General features: G+C 38.7%; 1 protein-coding gene across 1 annotated transcript in view; it reads right to left on the minus strand.

Moving 5' to 3' along the window:
- The window catches only part of LOC150085454 (uncharacterized), an 860,907-nt gene that overhangs the window by 113,436 nt on the left and 721,430 nt on the right, over positions 1–26,041 (minus strand). The window contains exons 19-21 of the mRNA XM_090374571.1: positions 6,362–6,415; positions 3,508–3,561; positions 3,215–3,271 (exon numbers count right to left, since the gene is read on the minus strand). Coding sequence (XP_090230697.1) covers positions 3,215–3,271; positions 3,508–3,561; positions 6,362–6,415 — 165 coding nt within the window. The remainder of the gene's footprint in view (positions 1–3,214; positions 3,272–3,507; positions 3,562–6,361; positions 6,416–26,041) is intronic.

A 26,041-nucleotide genomic window follows, 5' to 3' on the forward strand; every position in this document is an offset into this window, starting at 1 on the left:
TAGAAGAATTAAAGAGAAACTTAAACAAAGCCTGGTGGAGCGAACAAGTAGTGACAGGTCTGATGAAGACCCAGTTAATAGTTCCATATACAGTATAGAGAGATGCCTTTATCCGGTTGCTATATATGGAACAGGTATATGGCCATTAGGCCCCACCTAAACAGATTCTGAAGATGACAACGGAGTATCGGTTGAACAAAGTGACGCACAAACCGAACACAAGGTCAAGATCGATGTTGTTCATTAACCTCAAAATGAGGCCCTGCAAACACAGATTACAAGAAATAAAGCTAAGTACCCTAGCAAACTGAAGCACCAAACCTAAGTGGCATATGGTAATTAACACAGAATCAAATGTCCAGGGAAGAAACAAGAAAGAAACTGGAATAGAGTTTACAGGAATGAATGCTCTTGAGAGAATATTCCCTGCAAATACAGTCGCTTTAGTAAACCAGTTTAAGATAACTTTAAGAAAATTTAATGAGGACAAACGGTACAAAAAGGAGATATCTAAAGAAACAAAGTTATGCAATTAACTTTGCAAGACGTGAGCTATCCTGAATGAACATTAGGAAGTGTGACTTCATGAAAGGGATTATGAAGTTACAACAGCGTGCTGAAGTGGACAAGATGTTCTTCAAGTCTTATTAGCGAGGTGTAAAAAATAGTACACAATATTTTTGAAATTTGAAGGCCTTTCAAAGGTTTAAAAGATAATTAAAGTTAATAATTATTACTCTAGCTAAGGAAAGAACTCTGTAAATAAACTAACAATATTAACTTAAAAATGCAAAAGATAAATAATTTATGTTTTAATTCTGATGTTCTGAAGTGTTACGTTTTAAGCCTGAGAAGGCTTAAATTAATCCATTTAAAAGTAAAAGAAATACGAGAAAACGTAAAAATTACAGAAGTAAAGAGGCAATACCAGGCATGTAAAGTATAACCAACTTCAATATAAAAGGAATAGACTGTAAATTTGTCTTTTTAACAAGTATTGAAAGAAAAATTGTAAACATATTAATTTGTGGAAAATTATTCTAAAGTAGAAAAACTAAAAAAAACAAGAAACTGCAAGAATTTATAATCCACCCTCCTAGACTTTATGGCTATGTTTAGGCGATTTGTAATAAATAGATAAAATAAATAAGTAGGCTCATTGCTCTATCTAGTGCTAATCCGCTCGTTCCTGGTGACCCTACAGAGCAAATGGACCCCTTGGCACAAGTGCTTATCTCTGGAAAGCACTTCCTCATTTCGGAATAATATATTTTCTTTTTAATAAGTCATAATATAATAAATAAAACTAGGTCACTGACTTAATTATAATCTGGTTAAGGCAACTGCAAGAATATATGACACAAGAGAACGTTGTGTGCATTATGAGCATTGTTATATAACAATAATCATAGTGTATTGATGTGAGACTTATTTAAAGATATACCCACCAACGTGTTAACAACTGCACATTCTAAATGAAAAGTGTTCAGGAAAGTAATCGTAGAAACTACTAAGAGATATTGTTCACATTTTAGGCCTAAAAGGATGTCAGACGAACTGATGAGACTAGTAGTAGAGAAGAAAAACGCATGGGATGATTATAAATTATTCAGGGGAAAGAGAACCTACAGTAAGTAAAAACTAGTCTGCAATCAGGTCACTAAGAGGAGTTAGGCAAGCTAAGGCAGTTTACGAGGAGACTGTGGCTAAGAACGCAAGAAAAAGTAACAAAGAATTCTTTGCATATATTTATACTAGAAATAAAGGGAGGGATGAACCAGATTGGTCCATCAGACATGAATGGTATAATTCATGAACCCAAGGTTGCTGATAAACTGAATAAATATTTTGTATTTACATTCGCACATGAAGAAGTTTTTAGGGATAGGTACACCAGAACTATATCAAGTTACAAATGAGAGATAAATGATTGTGGGATAACTGACAGGAAGGCGGAAGAGAAATTGTTGAAACTAAAAGTAATTAAGGCACTGAGGCTGACGGGCTCTAAGAGGTAAACAAACCTTTAGTCATAATTATGAGAGTATCCTTGAATTCGAGGAAGGTCGTTACGGGCTGGAAATGTGAAAATGTCTCACCTGTTCCCAAAGGTCGTGTCAGATTATAAAGTGAGTAATCAGAGACATCACTAATTACATAACTTCTTCTCCAGGAAAAATAATGGAGTCAGTGGGTAAAGAAGTAACTCAGGATCATATGATAGGAATGCAGTTACACAATCGTAGAACGGATTTGTTAAGAGAAGATCTCGTCTGACAAATCTGATTAGCTGCTATGACGAAGCCATAAAGGAACTGGAATCAAAAATAAATTTTGACATCATATATTGAGATTTCAGTAAGGCTTTTGATATTCTACAAATAAAATTGAAGCAGTGTGGAGTTAGAGGCAAGTTACTGCTATGGATAAAGGGATGGGTGTATCATTTATCTATATTCTGCCACTGTCGGGTCACAGGAGATAGACTTATCTACCAGCAGCGACTTGCAATCAATTTAGGAATAAGAATAAACGAATATCTAATTAGCGGGGTACTTCTAAGTATGCACAAATAATGGCTGTCGCCTTTCATTCGTAATACAACACTAGTTTAGTTACTTCGAAAGATATTGTCATCTCGTCTCCGAGGGAGAGCAAACACCGTAGTGCATACTTCGCAAAACATGGTGATTTCCATCTGAAATATGAGCGATGCCGAAGAGTGCCCGCAGGTAATGCGTGCAAGCTTGTGCGTATAGAAAATAAATGAAGAACTATCATCTTTTTAATGTTGTTCTGTTTAATAAGAACAACAATTTGCTTTCTTAAGGACACAGCGTGTACGCTGAGAGACCCAAAAGGATGGGGGGTACGCAAAACAGTTTTGTCACGATTATTAAATAAAACTAATGGAAGTAATTTTCGACGGATGAGTTGCAATCCCACCTCCCGAGGAAATTTCGAAGAATATCATAGGGGCCGCAACGTACTATAACACATTAATTATTAAAAACACAAAGAACTAGTTTGTTTGGAGCAGGTGAGAGTAGAGGTGGCCGATTTTGCTTTTGCTCAAAGGGACGCTGGAAGTAAAAAGTGAGAAACATTTGCATAAAGCTTTTTTTCTCCACATGCAATTTCCAGGAATCCAGACATTTACATATATAAATCGCAGGTAAAAAGATAAACAGATCGCAATGTTTGTAGTACTTACTGGTATTGTAGTTACATTTGTTGCTGTCCCAGGTATTCCATCTCGCCCTGGTGGTCCCTAAAGAATATAATAAAGCAGACTATTAATATTTATTAATAATGCAAAACTAATCTATTCAACGTTTGAGGAGGGAGGGGGAAGCGTCTATCAAATTATGAATTCGAGGAAGATCTCAGAAGAGATTTTACATAAAGACATTGAAAGCTCCCTCACGGTAAAAATTTCTTACATAAAAAATCGCCAGTGTTTGTTATTACTAGATATTAATGTTAACAAATTAAATATTCACTTACAGCGAGCCCTGGTGATCCTGGTTTACCAGTAATTCCCTCAATTCCTGGGGTACCCTGAAAAACAACGTTGTACAAAAAAAAAACATAAGTTCCAAGGAAATAATCACATAAATTGTTTATTAGATGATTCTGAGTTGTAATTAATACAATTTATCAGAAATTCGGTTTAAGTGAAGGAATTATTTTGGCCTGAACACATGACATAGGTGAAAATAAGAAATAGTTTTGAATTAACATTAAAATGCAAACGTATAACAGCCGACCAGCGGTGAGGAGGGAAAGAGAGAGAAAAAAAGTTTATGGATAATTTTAAGATAAGAGGAGTGGTTAATGACCAGATCCCGGTCAAGTTCCTTCAAAATGACTTTTGGATCAGTTGTAGGTATAGTCTGATAAGGGCAAGTTTAATTTTTCTTCTAAATGATTTAATTTTTAGTTTAGAGTTTAAATTTAAGTTTTGCTTTCCGAGGAAGAGAAATCTAGGAGTTAAAAGCTAGGGGAGGGAGCGTTAAAAGTGTTTCAGGACGTAAAATATTTAGATGTTTTTCATATGATAGTCATCTATGAAATTTTCCATGTAGTATAAATATTCTTCCTATTACAAACAATCAACAATCAATTCCAGCAGTTTCATTTCAGAATTCAAAGTTTATTGACAGTTGCGTTGCCTTATCATCGCATAATGTAATACTGGGTCAAAGCTGTTCCTATTTTCAAAAATTATAACTTGCGGTAAAATTAATTCATTGTAGCTACTTTATTATTACAGACTATTGGCTTCGATTTCGCTAGCAATCGCAAGTATACGTCTTTTACTTTAGTTATCACAAATCGATTGTAGGTGCCCCCAAGGATGTTTCACATAAAACCATCTATCGCGCGTGCTCGGCACAGACGATTTTTTTTTTTTTTTTTACCATCGGAAGAAACAATCAGAGTTGGTCAGTTTTGAATTAATTTTGCTTCGTTAACCCCATTAACAAAACTAAAAGTTGGTGAAGGACTTTCCCTTTTCAAAGTATATCCTTGACTGAAGAAATCCAATACTAATTATTCTTTCAATAAGATCTGTAACTGCTCAATTATTCCTACCGATCACTATTTACTTAAAAGGATTACATACATAATTTTTTTACCGAATGAAAACTTCGGTATTTATTTACAATCCAGCCCGTTTCCTGACTGATTTATCGACTAACTTATCATCATAATATATTCGTTCTTAACTAAGAAAATATTTCCAAAAACGTGCTGATATCTCCTACTCCTAAACATTATACAACGTAAATTCACACCTTGAGAATTAAGCCTCAGATTCGAGACCAGCTAATAAAACAGGCCAATATTTGTTATCAGAATTACACGATAATATAAGTTAAAAAAATACTGGGGCAACCCTAATTTAAATTCGCACCCCCCCATCCAAGTTTTGCAAACCGTACCTTCGAAGCTGTTCTTCCTATGGACATCGATTAGTGCCCCTCACCAACAATCTGGTCAGCTTTTCATGAATCCTTTCTAGAAGCTCTTATGTCGTTTTTTTTTTTTTTTTTTGGGGGGGGGGGAGGAGTTGTCTGATCTTGCTAATGTTTTATACAGAGGAAAATGACATCGATGACACAGAGGTGCTATAAAATCACGGATAGGATATCATGCGCATTTTCGGTGCTCTATTAATAAGAAATTGAAATACCGTAGTGGCAGTGCTAATTTTTACAAAAAATGTGACATTTTGTATGTCGAGTTGGCAAATCAAGTACGATACGCAATCGAATTTCTAATCTGCATTTCCGCACATAAAGTATTTTTGTTGATTAGATCGAAAGTTCGTAAATAAGGTTTACTGAATTCCTTTTCGTTAAAACCCTAAAGAGTTTCATGTAGTTCATCTGATAGACGAACTGCATTACACTCGATATTCTGTATTTCCGAAGAAAGATTCTGTAGGTGCTCTTCCAGTTATTTATTTCTGTCGCGAAATGCTTTTTGCCTAAGCAAACGTCTTCGGCTTAAAATATCAACAAGAATCAGTGAAGCCATTTTGACCATGACGTCAAATAACCTAGTCGCAAATTTTAGTCTTCACTATTTCGTCGGTATCGTCCTTCCTAATTCAGCAATCAGTAAAGTTTTATGAATGCAGCCTGTAATGATTAATGATGACTTGAGGTAAACTTGCAGAAATCTGCACAGGTGGCCCTCTGGCTCTCACTCTATATACATAACTCGCCTACCGTTGAAGTCAAATTTATTTATTCAGTATATTTAACCTAATTTATTTACTAGCAAAATGCTTTAAGCAGAAAAAAAAAAGATTTTTCCCCTTTAAAAAAAAGAAAAAAGATCTTTAAACAGTAATTACTATCAGGTCAGGGCTTACATTCTATTACGAGTGGTAAAACTACAATAAAATGGTTGTGGTAGAGGGCATTTAAAAGTTATACTTACAATAGGTGCTTGTGGCACTGAACATTTAAATTTTACAAATTTACAACAGTGCACATCTATTATTTGAATTTATCCTGCTGCAGCATTGTAATGGGGCCTGAAAGGATTCATACGTATAAATCGATGGTGTGAGGGGGGAAAAGGATCCAGTTTTATCGTAATGGCACTGGAGGCAACTCCACTTTCACAGACCAGTGGTCTCTAAAAGTTGGACTTACCTACAAATACGTATAATGTAACAATTTCAACAGGTAATATATAACGTGTGTGCGTGATTGAGAATCCCTTTTTTTCTAATCATTTCGGAAACCCAGTGTATTGTAAAGGGGTACGGCTTCTCTGTGGATTAATCATCATGTATGCTTTGAATAGCACTGAATTTAATAAGTCAATATTGATTACTTACTGGTGGTCCTCTTCTTCCAGGTAAACCTCGTTCTCCTCGTGATCCCTTTTCTCCCTGAAAATTGAAAGCAGAAAAACAAGATTACTAAATGCAGTGTTTCTCAACCTTTTCGTTGCGGCACACTTTTAAAGACGCTAAAATTTTGTGGCACACTGCAATCACCATTATACTCATATATAATATATATTTGTAACATATATATTTTAAATATCTATAAATATTATAAACAAAAATTATAAATAAATAATATATATCAATTGCATTAAATTTAAAAGAAAATATGTAAAAAATTAACAGCATTATATAAAAACAAACAAATATACAATTATAACATTTTAATCAGTGAGACGGTTGGGTTTGATGGGAAGCACACTTTTTTTAATAAAGTATTTATTATTGATAGGATTACTCTCAGCTCATCTTCTACCGACTTTAGTGTCTCTTTTTTTATATAATCTCGTTTAAAGCAGAAAACCCTATTTCGCAAGTAGGAAGTGGAAAATGGCATAATTGCCTTTTTCGGAAATTCGTGGAGATTCATTTTGAATTTTGATTCAAAATTTGCTAATATTAGTGTTATTAAAGTAAATTTCCAGCGACTGGTCATACGGATCTCAGTCAATTCTTCTTCCTCTTGCAGATTCCGAAGTTCGGAAGGTTTCTTGTTGCAAATGGGTCTCTTACCCACAAATATATTTTGGTATCAAGGGAAGGAAAGTAATGCTCAATTTTTGTCTTTAACAGTTCTAATGTTTCGCTTATTACATTAATAATTTTAGTATAATTCGTTTCGGCAATCAAGGGAAACATTTCTAAATTTTTTCATTTACTCAACTCTTCTTTAAAGGCGAACAAACCTCTCAGTAGAAGTGAGTAAATTTTTCTATGGGCCTTGATTTCAATGGCTTTCCCCAATAAACCTTGCATACTGATATTTAATTTATTAGCTGTGCGATTAGAAAAGCTAATTTACAGCACCAAATTTCACTTAAATAATCACAAAACTCTGATTGCTCCAATGGAAAAAATATGAGCATTTCCTCACGCAACTCGTCCATACACATAACTACATTTCCTTTTGATAGCCAGCGAACCTCAGTATGCATCATTAAAGAGAAATGATCAGACTCCAGTTCCTCGCATAGTTTTCCGAAAATACGTATTTTTTTTGTGGTCTAGTTATGGTATAATTGACTGTTTTAACCGTTTGATCAAGTACGACTGTCTTCGCTATTGGAACTTCTCTGTGTATAAAACTGTGTGTTGTAATAATATTTGAATTGTGTCGTTTGACTAAGTTTACAAATCCTTTTAGTGCTCCTGTCATCGCGAGAGTACCATCGGTACAAATGCCGACACACGACTTCCATAATATACCACACTTTTGCAAATAATTATTCATTACTTCGAAAATATCTTGGCCGGTTGTTCTTTCGGTTCTTTACAACAAAAAAAAAAAAAAAAAAAAGGAAGATTAATAATTGAGTAGTTTTCGATAAACTTGACAAATGCTATTAATTGGGCTTTCCCGCTAATATCTGTGGCATTATCCACTTGCAATGCAAACAGCCGCCCAAAATTATTAATATTTCCAATAAATTGTACTTCAATATCATCGGACATTTTTTTATATGTCCGCTAATTGTGCTGTTCGAAAGTGGTACTGCCATTATTTTTTTTTCCCAGCTTCCTCTCCCGAAATACTTTTCTCGATTACCCAACAAGCTGGTAAAATCAGACTTTCTGCAATCAGGTGAGATTTCTCTCTCTCTCTCTTTTTTTTTTTTTTTTTTTTTCGCACCAGTTCGGCTACTTATCAGCTGGCTTCTTGCGCTTTATCAGATATTTTAGACATACTATAAAATTCTGTACCTTATTTTCTAGTAGAAGCCTGCAGTCTTTTAAAATATTCCATAGTTCTGGACGATAAATTCTTGTGTTTCGTAGAAAAATGACGCTGCAGTTTACTCGGCACCATTGATTCATTCGACAATTTTAAACCACATACCACACACACAGAGGCAGAGGACAATCTTGGGTACCATTATACGAACATCCTATCGCCAAATCATCATTATCGTATTTACAACTTTTTTGATGTTAACGGTTGCTCGTTTTTGTCATTTTCTCCAAGCTCGTTGTTATCAATTTGCGTCTTCTGATTTCCTTTCACTAAAAATGTATCCATCGCTAATAATTTATAAAAAAAAAATTAAAGTTACTTCAAGAATGTGCTATTACAGTTAATTTAAAATACCTGTTGTATACGAATTAACTGAATATGACGTTTTAGAGATATAAAAGTACTTTTTGTACTTTTAAAACACAAAGGAAATTTCTTTCTACGCTGCTTACAAGTTGCACTTATACAACAATTGCAAGGTGCTTGGGAGAGAACCTCAAGTGATAAGAATGGCCGAATAAGGAGAACAGATCTGGTACTAGAAATCAAAACGTAGTCATATTGACCGCTGTAAGGGGCTGGTATCGGTGCGGCGTAAATAAACGAATTTTTTATTTGAATTAATTTTTATTATAACACTTGGATTTATTAATTTTTTTATTTGCATTTTCCGCGGCACATCTGAAGCATACTCGCGGCAAAGAAGTTGAGAAACACTGGCAATGTATTAATCTGGATATTTTTAATGAGAACATTTTGTGCCTTCCTTTCTTTGAGACGTTGCCTTCAGGACTGCTCAGAAGCGCAACAACATATTCTACACTCCACGGATTTTCAAAGAGTCCCTGCCTGCACATACTAGCGATGGGCATAATCGAACAATTAGTAAGGGAGATAATTTGCCATAATCGACTATAACCTGTCGACTATGTCCATTACTAGCTCATGCCACACTCAGTATTCATTCCCCCCACTGAAACCTGGTGGGCATGGTTGTTCAAATAAATGGAGTCAACAACTGTATGAATGATCTTAACAGCATGTAATGCGAAATGCATGATGCACAAATAGTGCGCATTGAACCAGTTAAAATCCGAGAGGATTTAATAAGTAACTTTACTTTTGATGTGAAAACAACTACAGCAGCACCTAACAACGGATTGTAACGGAAGTTTAGCAACACGTCACACTACTCACGCGACTGGAGAGAAATGTGATGTGAAATACGGAAATTAAAGCGAGCGCATACGGGGCCACGGTAGCCTTGAGGCAGCGTTGCTGGCTTGCTGAATAGCTGATCGCGGTTCGATTCCAGCACTACCCTTATGGGAATTTTCTCAGGGGCATTCAGTATTGAGTTTGGCGGTCTCAAACCGTGGTCGTGAGGGTTTTCCCCTCACAACATACAAACCGCCATTCGCGAAGAGGGGTACACGAAAATTTGATAGGCTAGGGACGCGAGTAGACTAAACTCCGCAGCGTTTTCGCTGCGGACTTTACTCTTGAGGGAAGGGGGTTAGTGGGGCACCCGTGCCACCATAATGGGTTGCAGACTACTTAACAGACATTTTCTGCTCCTTAAAAGAATGCATTGCATGCACTAAGGCAGTGGGATTTCAGCTACATCGATTTAAATGCGCATAATTCTGCTGCGGTTTGCACCTGTGCAAAATATAAGTTCATTATGGAAAAAAAAAAAAAAAAAAAAGGTGTTATGTTAATGTGCGCAGAGCATTTCAGGCGCGTTAGCAAACGTTAATAATTTACAGCAAAAAGCACTATTTATGCGCTTACAGAGAAAATTTCGTTTCTGCGCATTGCAGATAATATCCAATGCTTCAGCGACAGTATATGATTCAACAACAGTCAGCCCATGCGATATATATCCCAAAAAAAGAGAAAATAATAATAAATGCTGGAATTCTATTGGTTTGACTTTTAATGAAACATAGGAAAGGTTGCTAAATCTTTCTTACAGCGCGAAATATAAAATTTCCTTAAAATTCACCACTGGGAAGGGTTATTACATGAAGACGGGTGGACAAGGAATAATAATTGTAGCATTTCTATTAGTCCGATTTTAGTAATATTTGGAATGCTCAACAAATCTTTCTAAAAGGTCCAAATCTAAATTTCCTAAAAGTTGAGTTGTTACGGACCAGGAATGTTAGGCGTGGTGAGGGCAATAGGCGCATTATGCATATATACTAACGTTCTTAAAAACGGGAACATATTTTACAAATCGGGCAGATAATTGCATTGTTAAGGTAGGTATACTTACTTTTATTTATTTTTGCCGCTAAAAACATTAGCGGCACCTAAAAATGAAATGTAACGGAATGTAAATGTTGTGGTGATATGCCGGGTGGTTATAAAATAAGTCTCCATATTCAGAAGACCCTAGTGTTAAAAAGATTAGAATTAGCTCTGACAAAATCATTTTTACATTTAGGAAATGGGGAAGCGATTTGTAGAAGGAAAAAAAATAATAATAATTCAAATTTCCGCCACCACGGGAAAAACGGCGCTGCACATATGTAAAAGTTCTCATTTACTTCAAGACACTCTGCTTACGCAAATGGCATCCTGTTAGATAAAAGCAGAAAGACCACCGTCAATAACCATTATGGCTCTTACAAAAAGAAGGAAGTGTTAGAGAGACAGAGAGAGATAATCTTTAATACCCTTCACGGCCAAAAAGCCAGGGGTTTACATTTTTACAGCCTCCCGAAACTTCCGGGAAAATAGAACAATTAATTTACAAAAACAGGTAATTTTACAAAAGAAAACATATTTTGATACAAAGGAGAGAACCCCTTACGAGAGTTAGGTCTGATTGAGCACCAGCTCAATCAGACAGGAACAGATGCAAGGTACACATGTCATTGCTGATTAGTCCTACTAGACATAATTTTTTTCCTGTAAGTCCGGTCAACAGCGAATTTGTTCAGGTCGGCGTCAAGTGCCTGGGTTTGCTTGAACATCTGCTGAGGGAGGAACCTGTCCGAGAGATGGAGTCGTGCTGAATGCGAGTAGAGCTCGGGATTGGCCCTAAGGGCAGCAGGGGGAATCCTCCAGCCACAGGTATCCCAGAATGCAGGTGTTGCGATTATGCCTGTTATCATCTTGACTGTTGCTAGGAGGCGTTGGTCGTCGACTAAGGTGGGAAGCCGTGGAATCCCGAGAGAGTTCGCAAGCTGCGTGGTACGAATCAGAGCTGGAAGGTTGTGTTTCCTGTTGGCCCACTTTAGGAGCCACAATTCTGTGGCAAAGAGTGGTTTCTTTATTGATGGTGCCGCTGACGCCCAAATTTCAGCAGCATAGAGTAAAGGTGGAAAGATGATTGTTCTTATGTACCTCACGGTTGTCTTTTTATCTCTGATATGAAGGAGATGCTGTTTTGCTATCCACCGGAGTCTTGAAGCACGTGTGAGGAGCATGTCTATGTGGGCGTTGAATCGAAGTTTGGAGTCGAATACAACGCCCAGATCACGATGGCTGAATACAATTGGGTTGAGGGTGTTGCCGACCGAAGGCTGGAGAGAAGAAGGAGTTTGCTCCAATGAATACACCATGAATTCGGACTTAGCAGGATTAATCTTGAGCCCGAACTGGCAGAGGTAAGATGTGACTGCAGTGAGAGTGTTGTTAATTTCCGTTTTTATCAGATCAAGGTCTTGACCAGGGATGATGGGAGTAAGTATCTTGATATCATCTGCATAGCTCAGTAGACATCGAGAATGTGCAACCAGTGGGAAGATAATAGATGAGAACAGAAGGCCGGAAAGGACCCCTCCTTGTGGGACTCCTGCGGTGACGGATCTAGTAAGGGTGCGATCTCCTGTATGAAGCTTTATAAAGTTCTTTTAGTAAAACTGTTCTACCAGAATAACAGTGACGCTAATGCAGCACTATGTGAATATCGGAAACTTAAAGGTTTGCGTAAAGGACCTTTGACGTCAGTGGGGCTTCAAAAACTAATAAAGAAATATGAAGCGACCAGGGAGTTAGGTGTAATTCCAGGAAGGGAACCAGACGAACACGTATCAGAACGGAGGTTGCAATGATCAGAATGCCAAAGGTGTGTCAAGAGACTTGAACCTTCCTTGGTCTACTGTACGTAAAGTGCTTCGAATAATTTTACACTGGTTCCCGTACAAGATTCACGTAGTGCAAGAACTAAAGTCTTGTGATCAGCAACAACGAATAGACTGCTCTACGATTTCTGGCTCGTATGGAACTTGATAATACATGGGCTTAAATGATCTTGTGGTCTGATAAGGCACATTTCACTCTTCATGGGGCTGTTAATGCACAAAACTGCCGAATATGGGGAACTTCTCGTCCACCTGCTGTGCAAGAAAGACCACTACAAGGTCCATACGTTACAGTATGGTATGAATTCATAGCAGAGTTTATAATCGGACCATTTTTCTTTGAAGCGTCTACACCTCATGGCCCCATAAGGTGCATACGGTAAGTAGTGCACGGTACTGCACTCTTCTAAGAGTTCACATTATTTCTGCTCTGCAAGAAAGGCAATGCTTGGAGACCGCAGTGTCCATGCAGGATGCTGACCCTTCCCAAGTTCGTTCACTTGGTCGACAAGTGAACGAACTGCTCCGTTCAACATTCGGAAATGATCGCATTATTTCTAGATACTTTCCGCAGTTCTCTCCAGCCCGATCAGCAGATCTCAATCCCTGTCATTTCTGGCTATGGGGATACCTGAAAGACAGAGTTTACCATACAGACGCTTTTCGATTTGAAAGCAAGCATAAAACAACATGTAGCCAACATCCCCAATGAAATGCTACGCAAAACTGTGTCGCACGCAGTCCTCCGTTTTCAGAATGTCATCTCAAGTGAAGGAAAGCACATAGAACAATATTTGTAGATTTCTAAGTTCTGATATTAAAATCTAATCCTAAGTTTAGTATTCCATCATGTTTCCAGTGCCAATTTCTCTCCTGGTGGCGGAAATTTGAACATTTTTTTTTCTTTATACAAATCGCTTCCCCATACCCAAAAAGACATACCCGCCGATTTTCACAGCGCTACCTCTAACCGTTTTGACCTCCTGAATAAAGAAACTTATTTTATAACCACCTGGTATTTGTATTGTTGAAATCATATTTCTTGCAGTAGTTACTGCAGTCTGGCGGATAGCCCAGTGATATCGTCACTATCCTCCCCACACCGGGTAGAGAAGGCCAGGGTTCGAATCCTGTCGATGAGGTGAGGAACTTTAAGGGGCCTTTTTCCCACTGTAGCCGAGTTAGTTGATCTCAGGCATAGATAGCAAGGCTTTTTTCCCCAGAAACTGGGGTTTTTTTTCGTCCAGCAAAACAGGAAAATCGACCAGAGAACACACGCAATTTACAGACATAATACATATATGCCCATATATGTATCATTATGACTGTAAATTGCGTGTGTAGACGTCAGAGTGCCTGGCAAATACATCGATGAGCCAAAAGATTACGACCAGTGAGTCGTTATGCAAATTGAAGCAACTGCAGGTGAACTATGGCACGTGCGCGGGTCGGGACACGGTATAAAAAAAAAACACCTGATATTGAGCTCCGTTAATCAGTGTTACTCTTGTTCTTCAGATAGGAAAGGCAGCAGACTTAAGCGAGTTTGACAAAGGCCAAATTGTAGCCAGACGACTCGGTCAGAGCATATCCAAAATGGCACGGCTGGTGGGATGCTCACGGTCAGCCGTGGTTAGTACGTACCGAAAATGGTCCAAGGAGGAGAAACCCAGAAACTGCCGGCGAGGTGTTGGACGACCACGGCTCATCGATGCATGAGGTGAGCGAAGGCTCTCCCGGATGGTATGGAATGCTGGTGACGACTGTGGGGAAACTCGCAGGTAATTGGAATGCTGGTGACGGGAGTAATGTGTCATAACACACACACAGTACATCGAACCCTACTGAAAATGGGTCTGTGTAGCCGCAGACCACTCCGAGTGCTCATGCTAACCACGGTTCACCGGCGATAGCGTCTACAATGGGCACGCGAGCATAGAAACTGGATCTTGAGTGATTGGAAGAAGGTCGTCAGGTCAGATGAATCACGTTTCCTGTTGCACCATGTGGACGGCCGGGTACGTGTGCATTGTTTACCTTGGGAAGTGATGGTGCCTGGATGCACCGTGAGACGAAAACAAACTGGTGCCAGAGGTGTCATGTTTGGGCGATGTTCTTCTGGAATATCCTGGGTCCAGTCATCCATCTGCCAGGCACTCTAACGTCTACCACCTACCTAAGCAGCATACTTAGCGAATAGTCTATACACAGTCCTCAAACAACCCGGCAACATTCTCTAATTCGATGGGGGAGGCCACAATCGATGTCTCTCTGGCTACTAGATCCCTAGTTGGCCACCTAACATCGTGGACCGTCCAAGAAAGCTGGACCACGTCGGACCACAAGGCGATCACGTTTGAGCTCCAACGCTCCCTTAGCCAAAACCAAGCAGTGAGGCAGGCCAGCCAAGATATACCACAGAGAAGGCGGATTGCTCACTCTTCGTTTGTTTGTTTTTGTTTGTTTGTTTCGGAATTTATTGGGCGCATCGGCAACTATGGCCATAGTGCGCCAGCTCACTCTTCCAAGCCACACTGACCACAGCAGCCCAATCGTTGAACATCATTGGACTCAGACTGGATCAGCATCAGATGATGGTCGCTGGTCTCATCACTGAAGCTGCCAACACCTGTATTAAAAAGAAAAACCCAACCCCAGGGGCTGTACCTGGTGGTCTCCAGAGCAAGAGGCTTAGTGCACAGGAGAAGGAAATTCTTCCAGTGGGCAAGGCGGTCCCAGCCGCCAGCGGAAGTGGAGGCACTAAGACAGAACTTCCGGGATGCAAGGAACCTGTACACTGCAACCATACGCCAGCATAAGATGCGCAGTTGGGAAACCTTGTTTCTACCACTGGGAATGATAACCCCTGGGGTGTGGTATACAGAGTAACCACAAACTTACTCCCCAGGGGTGAGACCATACCAGCGACGAGGGCACGGCAGGAATCAATTACTAACATCATGGATACCATGTTTCAAGACCATCTTGCTCCCTCTGTCCCAGAGCGGATAACCCTCTGTGCAGACAATGAAACCTACTGCACGACTTCAATAGAAGAACCTTTCACCAAACCTGAACCGGAAACAGCTGCCATAAGGATTAGAAACAAGAAGTTTCCTGGCTCTGATCTTTTGGAACCAGAGTTTGTCAAGAAAGCCGTCGAAACCATTCCATAGGTGCTTCTTAACCTATAAAATCACTGCCTCAAAGAAGGCCTGTTCCTCCAGGCCTGGAAAACTACAAACTTGTGCCTCATTCCCAAAACGTCCCAACAAACAACTGGACCTTCTGGGGTCGTACAGACCCATTGCACTCTTATCAGTCCTGAGCAAGTTCTTTGAGCAGCTATTAAGAAACAGAATAGGAATGCCGACCGGGCTAGCCGAGTGGGTAAAAAGTACCTGCCCGGCAACCCAAAGGTCGCGGGTTCGATTCCCGCCTCGGGCTTGGATCAAAGTACTGTCAAAAACCTTGGGAGGTGCAATATGGCCACAGAAGCCGATGCGCCAACAACTACCAAATCAAAAAAAAAAAAAAAAAAAAAAAAAAAAAAAAAGAATAGGAATCCACTACACTGCAGCCTGCCTGCAGTCACCCCAACAATATGGATTTAGGAAGGGATGCTCAACCCTGGATGTCCTGGAAAATATTACTAAGCACATGTTCCACACACTTTTAAATCTCTGGTCTTGACTGAGTACTGTCCCTCGATACAGCGAACACTCCCGGAGGTGGGAGAAATTCCTGGTGCCGTTTGACCCTCACACTTTGTACTTTGTACCTAAACAACATGACAAGGTTTTGGCGCATTATAGCCTAAGTTGCTGATGCGCCACTAAAACTCAACCAATCAATCAATCAACCTAAACAACAAGATATTCCTGGACATGACACATAGGACCATCCTATTGACAACCACACGAGCTTGCTGCACGGTAAGCACACCTGCGCTGCAGGAGCACTCCCCCTGGATTTAGAAGCTGTGAAAGCAGGACTGCTCTACCTGCACTCAAAGGGAGTGGCCGCAAATCATCAGGACTTCACAATCAACCCAGCAAGCAGTCAAAAAACGGAAAGAGCCCGACTACAGACCTACCTCCTTCAAGAGTGGCAGCAAAGATGGACAGAGACGACAAAAGGCGAGATCACTCGTATATTCTTTCCAGGACTGAACAAAATATACCCAAGGCAACAAGGCTGGTTCTTCCCGGCTTGCACCTGGCCTCGTTACTCACAGGACATGGACCCTTCAACCAGAAACTGTTCAGCTTCGGCCTCGCCGATAACCCAAATTGCACGTGCGGGGAGGTCGAAAACTGGAACCACCTGCTTTACGACTGCCCACAATACGAAGATCTCAGATGAACCCTCATCACGAAAATCCATTACCTCCCCAAAGGACTTGAACATCACTTCATTGACACGGAAGAGGGGTCCCGAGCGCTTTCCCAGTAAGCACAGGACCTCTTCACAAGGAGAAGGGTGTTAACTGCCATACATCGAGACTGATAGTACAGTATCATAAACAAACCGCATAAGACAGAGACAACTCCTGAAAAAAAAAAATTGTGGAAGAAAAGAAAGTGAATGGAAAAAGGGATAAAGAAAAGATGAAGGGTAAAAAAAAAAAGGGCGGGGCTTGCCCCATGAGTGTTCCAACCTGAATCAAGTGGACAGCAATAGAGACAACAAACCGCAGCCTAGTTCCCAAAGCCTTACAGCAGCCTCAAGAGGGCACCCTAGCCCCCTTCACCTTTAAATCCTACTTCCCGGGGAACGATTCTCTCATCCCCCTACCCTCATTTCTACTCTGGTGGGGCATGGGCATGCCCACTAAAACTTGGGACTGTCTTCCCTATCGGCCCCATACTTCTGTCTTTCTCCCCTTCTCTATCTTCACACTAGCGAAGCCCACACACACCTAAATTGAAACATATCCAAAATATCTTCGCCCACATCCTGGCCTATCAACTCAAGCGACATCAACACCCACAGTTGACGCTGGTATGTGTATGCACGTTGTGTGTATATATGTATTTGTATGCACACATATATACATACAATATAAATACAATATTTATATTGCTAACCGACCAGATGAACAACGGTACACGACACTACACATATACAAGATACATATACTTTTAAATCTCTGGCATTTCCAGCGAACTGGTACACCCACAATGAAAACTACGCGGAGATGGGGAAAACCCCTGGTGCCGTCTGACACTAAATACACCTTACCTAAACATCATTGATGACCAGGTACGCCCTTTCATGGCAACGGTCCTCCCCTCTGGAGGTGACGTCCTTCAGCAGGATAATGCGCCATGCCACACCGCCCGGATTGTTCGAGACTGGTTCGCAAAACATGAGGAAATCTTCCAGGTATTGTCCTGGCCTCCAAATCCCATCGAGCATCTGTGGTTTGGGTTGGAACAGCAACTCCGATCTGTGGTGTCTCAACCACGGACAAGGAGTTAAAAGGATCTGCTGGTTACTTGTTGGTACCACATACCACAAGACACATTTAGAAATCTTGTAGCGTCCATGCCTCGCCGGGTATGAGCTGTTTCGGCTGCACGTGAAGAACCAACATCATATTTGGTAGGTAGTCATAATGTTTTGGCTCATCGGTGTATATAAGAAATTATGGGTGGCCCTAATATAATAGTCTGAGTTTTTTTTTTTTTTTTTTTTTAAGTAGTTACTGCAGGAATTATGATTGCAACAATACAAATTTCAACTCTATACAGAGCTGAAAGAAGAAGCCAAACTAACAAAGAAACAAAACCTATATATTGTTATCGGAGTTTCACCAGATCTACTTGAATCCTAAGGTAGATCTGGTGAAACTGTAGGATTTGGTATTGGAGCAAGGAATAAAAGAGAAGATCGGCTGATACAATTTTTTTAAGAGGAGAACGTGATTATTGGTAACACCTGGTTCAAGAGAAGGCTCTATTACATGGAAGTGGCCTCTAGACAGCACACAAAACGTGGTCAGACACCAAATTGACTATATCGTGATCCATAAGAGTTTCCGGAGCGGTAGTAAAAGCACCAAGGCATACGCTAGGCCCAGTGCAGATATTGATTCAGACCACAATCCAGTCATAACCGCGATCAAGCTGAGATTGAAAACTACTAGAAGAAAACAACCGATGAAGAAAGTTAACTTCGAGAAGTTAAAAAATCCAGAAATGTATCAGTTAATGAAGACATGCCTTAACAAAGAATGCAAGACATCCACAGGCAGGAGGACAGGGGAGTGGAAAAGTCATAAATCTGTTCTGATTGAAACGAGCTCAAAAGTTCTAGTTTATGGAAAATGTCTGAAGCAGGACTGAATGACAAATGAAATTTTGACACTCATGGAGAAATGCAGAGCATTTAAGAACTGCCATTCACTAAGGTACAAGGAAGTGAATAGACTGATTAAGAACAATATTAAAGGAGCTAAAGAGAGCTGAATCATAGAAAAATGCAGAGAAATAGAAACTCTGCAAGAAAATTATGATTTCAATTTTCATGAAAAGATTAAAGAGATTTCAGGAATTAATAGAAGGAAACAACCAACTTTAATCCCAAATGACAAAGGTGAGATTATTATGGAAGAATCAGAAAAACTGAACATGTGGACTAAATACATAAAAGACCTCTTCTCCGACAGTGAACGTGAGATAGAATTACAACGATGCAGTGGCAGGGTCATTCATCCTAAGATCCGAGGTGGAGAGGGTGATTAAATCAATGAAGAAGGGAAAAGCCAAGGACCTGATGAATTCACAGCGGAAATAGTCAAATTGCTCGACTAAAAAAACATCAACATTCTTGCGAATTATTTAACAGAATTTAAGGCACGGGCAACATTCCTCGGGACTGGCTGATATCCCCAAAAAACTAAACACCAGGACTTGTGGAGACTTCAGACTAATCAGCTTGATGAGCCAAGTCCTCAAAATGTTCCTAAAAATAATTAAAACTCGGATTTTTAGGAATTGCGAGGAGTCGATGGACGATGCGCAGTTTAGATTTAGGGAGGGACTGGGTACAAGAGAAGCACTATTTTGTGCCCAGGTCGTGATGCAAAGGTGCAGAAAACAACAGATTGATGCCCATCTTTGTTTTATTGACTTTGAGAAGGCTTTTGATCGAGTCCAACACACCAAGTTCATCAAGATCCTTGAGGAGTCCGCCTTTGATGAAAAGGATATACGAATAACCAAACAGCATTTGTTATATTTGATGGCAGAAGGCCAGAAAACATCGACATTGAACGTGGAGTGAAGTAAGGATGTGCTGTTTGTTTATTTGGTTTTTAGGAGCATTAGCAACTACGGCCATATTGCTCCGGGGATATGCGGTGGTCATTCTCCAACCTTTCCGTATCCTCCGTATTTGGTGGTCACAGGCTTGAACCCCGGTTTAATCAAGAAGCGTGTGCTACGCACTGCTGCTCCTGCCCACCTGGCTACGGAAGCGCCATAAAGGATGTGCATTCTCCCCCTCCTATTTAACATTTACTCGGACGTCATCTTCAAGTGAGCATTAGATGGAAGAAATGAAGGAATGTCTGTCAATGGTAGAGTAATTAACAACCTTTGATATGCAGATGACACTGTACTTTGTACAACTAATATAGAGGACTTACAGATACTCCTCAATCGTGTGAGTGAAGAGAGTGAAAGAATGGGCCTCAGGATTAATATGAACAAGACTAAGCCCATGGTCCTTAATAGGGCAATGCGAACACCTCCTCTCATGTTAAACGGAAGGCTGATAGAGAGAGTTGACAAAATCAATTATTTAAGCTGTTGGATCAATGAAAAAAACGAACCGGATATGGAAATAAAAGCAAGGATTGAAATGGTCAGGCAATATTTTCTTAATATGAGACCTGCATTGTGCAATAGAAACCTGGATCTCCACCTTAGAATCTGGACGATGAGATGTTACGTTTTGTCAGTTTTGCTGTATGGTGCTGAGAAATGGACACTGAAAACTAACACCTCGAAAAAAATAGAAGCATTTGAAATGTGGACGTACAGAAGAATGCTAACGATAACCTGGACAGCAAGAGTGATCAGTGAGAGTGTCCTGCAAAGAATTGGAAAAACCCGTGAATTGCTGAAGGACATAAAGAAAAGAAAAAAGGCCTATCTTGGACACCTGATGAGGAACAACAAATACGCAATTCCACGGTTTATTATTGAGGGAAGAATGGAAGGAAGAAGAAAGCCTGGGAGAAAACGTACATCGTGGCTTGATAACATTAAGAATTGGTCAGGACTGAACACTGAGCGGCTGTTCAGAGTTACCAGAGACATTTTCTGTGGTGGTCTCTGACCTCCGTTAGGAGACGGCACACAGAGAAGAAGTCTCGATGTCACAATCATACTATTCTACAAATGGATTTCGCTAACCTCTTCCAACCAAAGGATATTTTCACATAAAATATCTTTCATGCGTATTTTTTATGACTGCCTGTGATGAGAAATGTTTTTCATCTAATGGGGAATAAATTTAGGAAAATTCGTCAAATTTTATACCCAAAATGGAGCAGTCTATTTGTCTACATCTACAAAAATTATAACATGAAAATGATTATTACAGCAGAGTTACATTCTGAACACCTCGCACCACCGTAGAGGAGAATGTAAGTGCTTATTGTTTTATTTAACAAGTGAATGTTCTTCTAAGTCGTCTTACCCAAATTACATCACAGCATTTCCATACGCACTACTATTAGGAAGACACTGAACTCGCCAATGCAGAAAGATATTCACAGAACACCCACCAGGTTGAACGCACCATTAGTTTTCATGAAATATCGATTCCTATGATTCTAAGTTAACGTCCAGGCTAAAAAAAAAAGCAACGCCACTACACACGTTAGCCTTCGTAAACACTGAATGGAATATTTCAAGTGCAATATTTGTTAACTTCATGACACTAAGGTCCCGTCTTAGTGAAGGCCGACCACCCACGCTCTGTTCATGCAGCCTATATGGATGGTGTAGGCTGTATAAACAACGTAACATGGGTGTTGAAACACTGTTTCATGAAACGGACACGATGCCTCGCACATGGCTCAGAACTTTTAATTCGGTCCCCCACTTCTTATCTACGCTCTTTAAAAGGAACTACTGAGGAACTTCTAATACATTTTTATTTTTCTCCAGACTCGCCCACCTCTTATCTACGCTCTTTAAAGGAACTACTGAGGAACTTCTAATACATTTTTCTCCAGACTCGCCATGTCAGAGGATGAAAGGATAGACACTAAGTATTCAAAGAAAGATTCATGAAACTTAAATAAACTTGAGTGGCAAAATTTACAAATAAAATTATAAATTTTATTTAGATATTGAAATTCATTGGATGTTCATATTAAAATGATTCATTTCATACACATTTATTCCGAATGCACCTGCATAACCACTGTAACAGAAAACAGGAGGTTTTTTGCAAAAAGCAGAAGCTCTAACTGAAAAACAGGAGGAAAACAAGATTTTTCTGAAAAAAAGCAGGAAGTTTTATAAATTCCACATTAGAAATTACTGTATTAGAAATCACTTTACTAGAAATTTAATTTAACTTATAAAATTTTATATTAAAATACAGCCATAGGATTGTATGCCTGTGCAGCATTCTTTTAAACATTACCTTACCTAACATTTTTCTCCGTTTGGTTGCATTTTAGACATCAACTGATTACGATTCTTTCAAGAAAGATACCGTACTAGACTTTGCACCACTTCAGAAATGTGCTGAATCAAAGTTTTGTTTAAAACAATGGCACTACTATTGAGGCTTGGCTGTCAATAGCGTTTCCAAAACCGCCAGAAAAAGATCTGAATTCAGCTTTTTTTTTTCTTGTCTGGTGGAATATTCTCGGACTTATCATTGCTATAAAGCAATGATAAGTCCGAGAATATTCAACGATTCTTGGAATTATTGAAATTCCAAGAATTACTTGGGATAACCAATCATATTTTATGCTTCCTTGTGCACTTGTTAGTTCCCCATTCAAGGAGGGACACTGTACATTAATTCTTTCTTATTTCATAATAGCGTCTGGTGGTTCTTATACTGAACCTGACAGACAGACAGACTGATCTGCAAAATATTTGTTTCTTTACTTTCAATGATACTGAGAAGTACTGGAAACTTTTTTTGCGAAATCGATTCGTTTCAAGTTGGTTCCAAAATTTGTTCTACATGTAGTGTTGATGGATGACGAATTGGTTCTTCAAATACCATTATATTTAAGTTAAGTAATCTTTAACTTAACACTTCCGTTAACCCAGTTGAACAATTCTGGTCTTGCTAGCTATGAATTCTGTTTGGAACTAGCAGACTTTCGATTGCCATAAGGAAACACGCTTTGGTCTCAGGAATTCACGATAGAAAATCAGCTGGTTGCCAAACTTAAGTCCGCGATTTACTAATATTTTTCACAAATTCATACAGCTTCCGCTATGAATGTATTAAATATTGGGGGAAAAAACTTGTAGAATAAATTTTGTTTTTTTTTATGAATAACTGAACAATTACGGCAAACTATTCTCAGATGTTTATCACGGCCGTATTATTTAATGAAATTAAGAAAAATTTCACAGATATTTTTTAATTACGATTTTAACGCGGTTTTACTATTTTTTGCGAAAAGAAAAAAAATACGGAGGAAAATAGTATTTTTCAAAACGACGGAGAAAATCTATGGTACCAACTCTAGTAGGACGACGGGTAGGAGGAAGGGTCACATCGAGTCCCAAAGACAGAATTTCGGCGTAAATCTGGAGTTGGCAGCTACGTATACAGTTATGTTAATTCAGGGGTACACAACCACCTGAGCATTCCTGAATTAACTGAAAATATTGATAATATTTTCAAGCCTGTGTAAATTTAAGAAAATCGATAATAAATATTCTTGTTATCCAAAGTCACCAGAGGACTTCAGCAACCCTCTCCATCAACCTTCAGTTCTACGTCAAAGGTTCACCATACAAAACTTTCTGGATATCCACTTCTGAACTGAACAGACAATAAGCAACTGATAAAATAAGATCGTAACTTTATTTTATTTTATTTTTTTTTTGATATTCAGCCAGCCTATGATAATGAAGATATTCACGCCCTACTCCATATTTTAAAGCAATACTTAAAGCTCACAGATCCTTTACTTTGCATCAGTTAGAGACAAAAAGAAAAAAAAAATCTTCATGGCTCTTACAAAAAACATCCACATCAGGAGAGAAGCGATACCAATCACTCTCTCTGCAGCAGTCTCGAAGCCATTACTTGTTAGGCACCCTAACCGTAGCTTCTATGCGGACGATTTAAAAGTTTGTCGCATTAGACAATGCCGATTGGAACACAGAGATTAATCAATAAGTTGAAAGACAGATATAATTACAGAAATTTTAATAACTAAAGTTATACAAATATAAAATTATATGAAAGTTCAAGTCTTAAAGTTTTTTATATAATAATTTCATCCATGTAACTCTGATTTTTCTTTTGTTGTACTTATATTTTATCAAATTCTCTTTTATTTTCAGATATTGAATAACCCCAATTGGCGACAACTGAAGTTAATTTAATTGGCTTGCAGAGTTTAAATCAATAACATCTGTGATAAGAAAGTTCACTACTCATTATAAAAAAGATGCACCCAATAAAAAGTCAATAAGTAGATGGATGAAAAATTTTAAATAAACTGGATCCGTTAATAATAAACCACGATTTAGTGGTTTGTCATTATGGCGGCCATGTTTAAGTGTGATAATTAAAAACTGCATTTAGAATAAAACTTTAAGACTTGAACTTTCATATAATTTTTACTAAATGATTCCATAATTTGTATAACTTTAGTTATTAAAATTTGAAACTGGTGCAGCACTTTATGACCACCCTGTATATATAATTACAGACTGCCATAACAAAATGCGAGTGATATTAAAAACAACTAGACCGATCGTAGTTAATAAACATAAGGATAGAGGAGTACAAAGTCTGAATAACAGTTATATACTGTAGTTATGCAAATAGATATATTTTTAACATACTTCAGATTAGTAAGATATCTGCATTAAGCGCAAGTGTCAGAGATAAAAAAAAAAATGACATGGGAAATGAAATAAAACAACGCGAGGAAAGTAATAAATAACTTTTTAAGTATAAGGGAGAAAAAAGGCAGAACAGGCATCTGATGGAGAAAATTGCACATCGTACAAAGACGTCAGTACAATATGGTGAGCATTGATTAGTTATGTACTGCAGATGATAGGGTCAGTAGTAAAAAAAGTTGGGGCAACAAAGTAGAATGTTGAAACCGGCACGCCTGTACATTAAATCTTGAAAACGTTAACTGTAAGACCGAATGAAGAGGAGAAATTAATCTTATAAGTAGGCTTTTATGTGTAAACAGAGCCATGGCATGTCTGCAGACGGCTAGAGGTAATAAACCTAAGCGTTTACAAAGGTCAAAAAAAAAAAACTCTTCGCAGAAGTATTTAAATATATAGTAAATATGATGGTAAACAGAGTGGGGAAAAACAGAAGTATTTATCAAATTTATGCTGAATGTTTTGTAACTTGTTTATTAAACAAGTTACAAAATTGCACAGCAATATTAAACAGCAATATGGAGAGACCAGATTATGTCACAGTAATCAATATTAGGGACTAATCTTCGTAGAGAATGAGAGAGGTGGTTGTCGAAGCAAATACACTGCACGAGCACTTTATTGGACTGAAAAGCTAGAAAGTATGCGGAAATCAGATGAAACCCAAAGGTGATTAAGAAGATCACAACCGAGACATATCTAAGTAACGATGGAGTCACCATAGTTTAGAGCTTTATCATTGATGAAGTAACTAGAATAGGATAGGCTAACGAGTTCTGCTCACTACTCTATCTTTAGCACTAAAACAATTGTATTCGCATTTAGCAAAGTTCACAATTATGGAGTTCTTGCGTGACCGATTAAGCTCCGAAGCCAGGAAATGCTGAAGTGGCAAATATCATTTCGCTTGAGAAAGAGATATCTGTCATCGACATGGGGAAAAAAAAAGAAAGAAATTAAGGATTTTATATGGTGCTGGGTACATTATTCTGAGCTAACCTTTGACTTGGAGGGTCTATTGCTGAGTCATTTCATGTGTACAGGTGAAACAATTAAATCAATTTGATACTCATTCTTCCTTTAAGGTGATTTTCGATACATCATCAAAAGCAACAGGTTACTAGAAGTTTGAATGAAGGTGTCATTTCGTTATAGAACAATATGCCACTATACAAGCCGTAAAAATTACGGCAAACCCCTCAAGTAACTCCACCACAATAAACTTTCTCACATGGTCTCACAGTTCCATTCTCAATCATGTCCTTTCTGGCTACAATTATCCAAGCCCCACTTACTTTTTCTGATAGGATCTCAATTACCGGTTGCATCAACCACTACTTATCTTAGTTGGTCTAACTATTCGCTCTGTGATTCCTTGTGCTAAAAAAGGGTTGTACTTTTACATATTGTCCGCGCTGATATTTCTTGTCAGAGACAAAAAATATCAGAGCGGATGATATTTTTCATCTGGAATCTGCAATTTTTGATCTTCTCTGGCTTAAAATCTCCCTGTCCAATTCTGTCTAATTCATCTCTTGCCTCTATC

Source organism: Mastigoproctus giganteus, chromosome 5 (genome assembly GCF_048544385.1).
Source record: "Mastigoproctus giganteus isolate SK-2022 chromosome 5, ASM4854438v1, whole genome shotgun sequence".
Classification (NCBI taxonomy): domain Eukaryota; kingdom Metazoa; phylum Arthropoda; class Arachnida; order Uropygi; family Thelyphonidae; genus Mastigoproctus; species Mastigoproctus giganteus.